Source organism: Hordeum vulgare, chromosome 6H, assembly GCF_904849725.1.
Source record: "Hordeum vulgare subsp. vulgare chromosome 6H, MorexV3_pseudomolecules_assembly, whole genome shotgun sequence".
In the NCBI taxonomy this organism is placed as follows: domain Eukaryota; kingdom Viridiplantae; phylum Streptophyta; class Magnoliopsida; order Poales; family Poaceae; genus Hordeum; species Hordeum vulgare.
In genome coordinates, this window is record NC_058523.1 from 345,749,917 (window position 1) to 345,756,485 (window position 6,569).

Consider the following 6,569-nt stretch of genomic DNA (forward strand, 5'->3'; position numbering starts at 1 on the left):
ACTCTGTATCCGAGGTGGATATGTCTCGGTTTCGATCGATCAGATCATTGCAGTGTCGACACCATGGTTCAGTTTGCTATACGCATGTCGTCACTATGTTGGTATACTGCCATGCTCGGTGTGAGTTGGACGCGATCCGGACGGCGCGTCAACGTCGCTATAAAGCTCGGCCGCGGCGCCCTCCTCTCATTGCTCTCGCAGAGTGTGGTGGGTTGTCTTCTTCTCTCCCTCCGGTACGCGCGCGCTTGGTTCGTGTGAGGTTCCCGTGGGAATGGCAGAGTCGGACGGCGCCGAGTACCGCTGCTTCGTCGGCAGCCTGTCCTGGAACACCGACGACCGCGGCCTCGAGGCTGCTTTTAGCTCCTTCGGAGAGATCCTCGACGCCAAGGTCCGCCGCACACCCATCCTTCTCACTCTTCTCGATATTGTTTGCTGCTTTCAGTTTTCTGACTCGACCATGCATGGCGCGTGCAGATCATCAACGATCGCGAGACTGGGAGGTCCCGCGGCTTCGGCTTCGTCAGCTTCTCCAACGAGCAGGCGATGCAGGACGCCATCGAGGGGATGAACGGTAAGGAGCTCGACGGCCGCAGCATCGTCGTCAACGAGGCCCAGTCTCGCGGGTACGGCGGCGGGGGTGGCGGCAGGTACGGCGGCGGCGGCGGCGGAGGTGGTGGCAGGTACGGAGGTGGTGGTGCGTATGGCCAGCGCCGCGACGATGGCTATGGGGATGACGGCTACGGCGGTGGCCGGGGTTACGGAGGCGGTCGCTATGGCGGTGGCAGGGGGTACGGTGGGCGGCGTGACGGCGGCTACGGCCGCGGAGGCAACTCCGACGGATACTGAAGGAACTGAGGGAACGGCCCCACACGGCTAGTCATCTTGCGAGTTCGTCGTCGTGATCCCGAGTTATCTTGTCTCTTGTGTTCTGTGGTTTCTCGTTTGTGTTTTTGATCGCAAGCTCGTCGGTAGTTAGCTAGTATTATGGTAAAATTAGTTAGCTGTCCCGGTGAAGAAAATCGATCAAGCAGTGGAGTCACTATCGTGCTATCTTGTTTGTATTTTTTTTTTTTTTGCGATGAACTATCGTGTTATCTTGTTATTGACGCAATCCCATTGTAGGGATGTTATACCAATCTTTTTTCCATCTCGGCTTTTCCAAATTTTAACTATGTGTTGAAATTTCAGAGCATCTCTAACAGATCCGGTAATGCAAAATCATTTTGGGCATCCATCTAAAACGATTTTACATGAGCGTGAAGGTTCCGATAGAAAAGATCCGGTAAAGTTTGTACCGTAAAATTAAAAACATGTTTGCGCTACAAATAGTTCATCACACAATCATACTTCGTACGTAGGAAATACAAAGTTCATACAATTAAACCTAGATCGAAAGACTCACTCATCGACACCGAGGTAGAACTTCTCCACAGACTTGCAGCGCGTGTCGGCAAGGGCATGCTCGTCCTTTGTGGCGGAGAGACGGTCGGCAACACCTTCATCTCTGGCCGCCACCACGTGCTCAACGGCAAGGAGCTCCACATCTACCTCACGTCACCTCCGGATGTGCGGGAAAACGGCGATGTGGAGCTCGTTGAAGCCTGCTGTGGGGCTCTGCCCTTCGTTGTGGGAGAGCCTATCGTGGGCATGAGCTTGCTTGGAGCATCATGGCTTGGCGGTGGGTGTGGGATCGAGAAGAGTGGTCGAGAGGGAGGGGGGCTAAATAGACACTTAACATGGCAAAGGTGTAATTTTAGATCCTCTTGAATCTTAGGTAGATTGCACAAGTTAAGTCACATCTAATATTTCCTGCACAAGCACATCTAGAGAATGAGGAGCGGTAAGTGAATATCGTGCAAGTGCAAGAAAGTAAAGTGAGGTAGAGATAGAAATATAAAACGCAAAGAAGACACGTTGATTTTTTGCGTGGTTCTAATAAGTGGTGCTATCGTAAGTCCACGTTGATGAAGACTTCAACCCACGGAGGGTAACAGTTCCACGCGTCCATGGAGGCTCCACCCACAAAGGATCCATGAAGAAGCAACCTTGTCTATGTCATCATGACTTACGTCCACGAAGGATTGTACTCACTCGGTACAGTTCTTCACGAAATAGGCGATCCCCATGCCCTTACAAACTTCTTGGTTCAACTACACACGATTTGGAGGCTCTCAAGCGACACCTAACCAATCTAAAAGACATCACTCTCCAAAAGGTAATAGAGGGTGTGTTAATGATGAACTCCTTGCTCTTTCTCTTCAAGAGATAGTCTCCTCAACACTCAATCACTCTATCACACAACTTGGCTTCGTAGAAGAGAACGATTGGGTGGAAAGCAACTTGAGGAGGCCAAAAACCAAGGATCATATGGTTGGAGTGGAATCCCTTGATCTCAACACAAGTGTAGGTGATTCTCTCTCAGCAAATGCATATGAAAGGTGTATGCTTCGTCGTGGTTTCTCACACTAAGAGAGGTGGTGATGGAGGGGTATAAATAGCCTTCACCAAAAATCCAACTGTTACAACTTTATGCACAACTCGACGACACCGACATGAAACCTTGGTGAGACCGATCAGTGTAGATTCCAACTTTTGACTTTTCGATGGGACCAAAAGAATCCATGAGGTGAGAGCGATTAGCGATGGCTTAAGAAGATTCTCCGTTTTGGTAATTCCGATTGGTTCATATCGGTGAACCCGAGATGACTACAAGTGATCACAGAAACTTGGCCCCTGCACTTCAGTGGGACAGAATGCCATCTCGGTTGCACCGAGTTTTTATGGTTTTGGCTTATGGCTTTGTCTTGCTTGACTCGGTTGATCGAGATGAGATAGATTCGGTGGGACCAAGTTTGACTTAGGGAATTTTGACAAATGTAATGTGGGAAAGTGGTTTAGGGTTTTTGGTGGCAAATCTCTAAGCACTTGAGCAATGGAGGCATCATCAACACCTCATCCCCTCTTAATAGTATTGGCGGTGATCATTGATCACTCAACTGCAAATAGAGTCTTGAAGCTTTTGCCAATGTGTTTTCTTAGCATCTTGAAGAGGTCCGCAGTCGCATATCATAGCCATGATAACATTGAACTTTTCCTAAAATATACTTGAGAAAACTAATAGTCCGGTGATATGTATGTTACATTAATTACCAAAACCACCAAGGGAGCAGGTGTGCTTTCAATCTTCCCATTGTTGGTAACTTATGACAACATTCATGAAAGTGTGTTATATTGACCAGAGGGGGTAACTCACAATTTTTACAATGCATCACTAAGGAATTTCTAGATGAAGAAATAGCGGAGTGACGAAAATCAATGCAGCGGATAAGTAGTCATGCATATATGAAAAACATGAACAACATAGTCATCATGATGAATTAAATAATATGAGTGAAAGAGTAACTAGCGATTAGGATAAGCACAGCGACTAGAGTACTTGGAGTGATGATATTGAGAAAGTATTCAGTCGAAGTCTTCACAAATAAATCAAGCCATTTCTTCAAGATGCGAGTACGTAAGTGAGGGGTTGAAGAAGTAGAACCAGGAAGCTTGGTGAAGTCAATGGATTTGTTCGGCCAGTTCCACCTTCTGTGGCAGTTGTATGTGTCGTTAGGATGGCTGAGCTTGCAGTCTGAAGACACTTAGTACTCATGGTATTCCCCTTCATCTAAAGTCACACATGCTCTATATTAGGGCATATTTCTCCCTAAGTGGTTTTGATGATTGATGACAATGCATGTGAGGACTAATCGTGTGCATTGAGCATTTCAGATAATTCATGACAAGGCACAAGACGATTCGGTGCCCCTCGGAGTCTATCAAAGACGGTTGCTTTCTACGTTTCTCTTTGGTGGATTTTAGTCGTAGGAAAGCCGTACTATTAAGAGGGGGTCCGCTTTGGAAATGTTAGGGTGGAATCAACACATACACCATTCTATTGCACCAGCTTTCCCTTGCTTCAATGGAGCTCCACCTTGTTTCTCCGTGTCTGTGCAAAGGATCAGCGGTAGTACCGTAGGTACAACGGTAGTACCGCTCTCTAGGCGGTAGTAGTTTTTTACTACCGCTCCCTCGGACTTTTTGCGCAACCACAGCTTCAGCGGTGGTAGGCACGGTAGTAATTTTTTACTACCGTTGTAGGTAAACCTACCGTGCGGTACCACTCCTATCAGTGGTAGTACAGCTCCTAGCAGCGGTATTATCGCTCTGCTCGGGTTGTGAGTGGGGGGTAACGGTTGGATTCTTTCCCCCACTATATAAAGGGGTCTTCTTTCCCAAGAAGGTTACCTCTTACCTCCTCAAGCTCCATTGTTGCTCCAAAGCTCATTTTTGCCCGATCTCTCCCCCTAGCAAATCAAACTTGTTGATTTCCTAGGGATTGGTTGAGAAGGCCCTAATCTACACTTCCACCAAGAGATATTTGATTCCCCCCACTAATCCCTTGTGGATCTTGTTACTCTTGGGTGTTTGAGCACCCTAGACGGTGGAGGTCACCTCGGAACCACATTCCATTGTGGTGAAGCTCCATGATCTTCTTGGGAGCCTCCAAGCTTTGTGTGGAGATTGCCCCAACCTTGTTTGTAAAGGTCCGGTCGCCGCCTTCAAGGGCACCACTAGTGGAAACACGGCATCTCGCATTGTGTGAGGGTGTGAGGAGAATACGATGGCTCTACTGGCTTCTTGGGGAGCATTCTGCCTCCACGCCGCTCCAACGGAGACGTACTTCCTGTCAAACGGAAGGAACTTCGGTAACACATCCGCGTCTCCACCGGTTCCACTTGTGGTTATTGTTGGGGAACGTCGCATGGGAAACAAAAAATTTCCTACGCACACGAAGACCTATCATGGTGATGTCCATCTACGAGAGGGGATGTGTGATCTACGTACCCTTGTAGACCGTATAGCAGAAGCGTTAGTGAACGCGGTTGATGCAGTGGAAGGTCCTCACGTCCCTCGATCTGCCCGCGAACCGTCCCGCGATCAGTCCCACGATCTAGTGCCGAACGGACGGCACCTCCGCGGTCAGCACACGTACAACTCGACGATGATCTCGGCCTTATTGATCCAGCAAGAGAGACGGAGAGGTAGAAGAGTTCTCCGGCAGCGTGACGGCCCTCCGGAGGTCGGTGATGATCTTGTCTTGGCTGGGCTCCGCCCGAGCTCCGCAGAAACGCGATCTAGAGGTAAAACCGTGGAGATATGTGGTCAGGCTGCCGTGGCAAAAGTTGTCTCAAATCAGCCCTAAAACCTCCGTATATATAGGGGGAGGAGGGGGAGCCTTGCCTTGGGGTCCAAGGACTCCCAAGGGGGTCGGCCGAGCCTAAGGGGGGAACCCTCCCCTTCCAAACCGAGTCCAACTAGGTTTGGAAGGAGGAGTCCTTCCCCCTTTTCCCACCTCCTCCTTTTTTTTCTTTTCTCTTTGATTTTTCTTCCTATGGCGAATAGGCCTTTCTTGGGCTGTCCCACCAGCCCACTAAGGGCTGGTGCGCCACCCCCAATGCCTATGGGCTTCCCCGGGGTGGGTTGCCTCCCCCCCGGTGAACTCCCGGAACCCATTCGTCATTCCTGGTACATTCCCGGTAATTCTGAAAACCTTCCGGTAATCAAATGAGGTCATCCTATATATCAATCTTCGTTTCCGGACCATTCCAGAAACCCTCGTGACATCCATGATCTCATCCGGGACTCCGAACAACATTCGGTAACCAACCATATAACTCAAATACGCATAAAACAACGTCGAACCTTAAGTGTGCAGACACTGCGGGTTCGAGAACTATGTAGACATGACCCGAGAGACTCCTCGGTCAATATCCAATAGCGGGACCTGGATGCCCATATTGGATCCTACATATAATACGAAGATCTTATCGTTTGAACCTCAGTGCCAAGGATTCATATAATCCCGTATGTCATTCCCTTTGTCCTTCGGTATGTTACTTGCCCGAGATTCGATCGTCAGTATCCGTATACCTATTTCAATCTCGTTTACCGGCAAGTCTCTTTACTCGTTCCGTAATACAAGATCCCGCAACTTACACTAATTCACATTGCTTGCAAGGCTTGTGTGTGATGTTGTATTACCGAGTGGGCCCCGAGATACCTCTCCGTCACACGGAGTGACAAATCCCAGTCTCGATCCATACTAACTCAACGAACACCTTCCGAGATACCTGTAGAGCATATTTATAGCCACCCAGTTACGTTGCGACGTTTGATACACACAAAGTATTCCTCCGGTGTCAGTGAGTTATATGATCTCATGGTCATAGGAACAAATAGTTGACACGCAGAAAACAGTAGCAACAAAATGACACGATCAACATGCTACGTCTATTAGTTTGGGTCTAGTCCATCACGTGATTCTCCTAATGACGTGATCCAGTTATCAAGCAACAACACCTTGTTCATAATCAGAAGACACTGACTATCTTTGATCAACTGGCTAGCCAACTAGAGGCTTGCTAGGGACAGTGTTTTGTCTATGTATCCACACATGTATATAAGTCTTCATTCAATACAATTATAGCATGGATAATAAACGATTATCTTGATACAGGAATTATAAT

The 6,569-nt window shown here is 48.3% G+C and overlaps 1 protein-coding gene across 1 annotated transcript; it reads left to right on the top strand.

Annotated features, from left to right (window-relative positions):
- The first annotated feature begins 205 nt into the window (after positions 1-205).
- Positions 206-1,149, top strand: LOC123403078 (glycine-rich RNA-binding protein-like). Its single transcript, XM_045097051.1, has 2 exons — positions 206-388; positions 475-1,149. Exons 1-2 carry the CDS (start codon positions 272-274, stop codon positions 844-846), a joined length of 489 nt encoding a protein of 162 aa, XP_044952986.1. The 5' UTR covers positions 206-271; the 3' UTR covers positions 847-1,149.
- Positions 1,150-6,569: the final 5,420 nt, after the last annotated feature.

Bases quoted from the DNA above. Each gene is read 5' to 3' on its own strand.
- LOC123403078 (XM_045097051.1), top strand. From the start codon at position 272: ATGGCAGAGTCGGACGGCGCCGAGTACCGCTGCTTCGTCGGCAGCCTG. The intron at 389-474 runs GTCCGCCGCACA...TGGCGCGTGCAG, and splicing joins GAGAGATCCTCGACGCCAAG to ATCATCAACGATCGCGAGAC.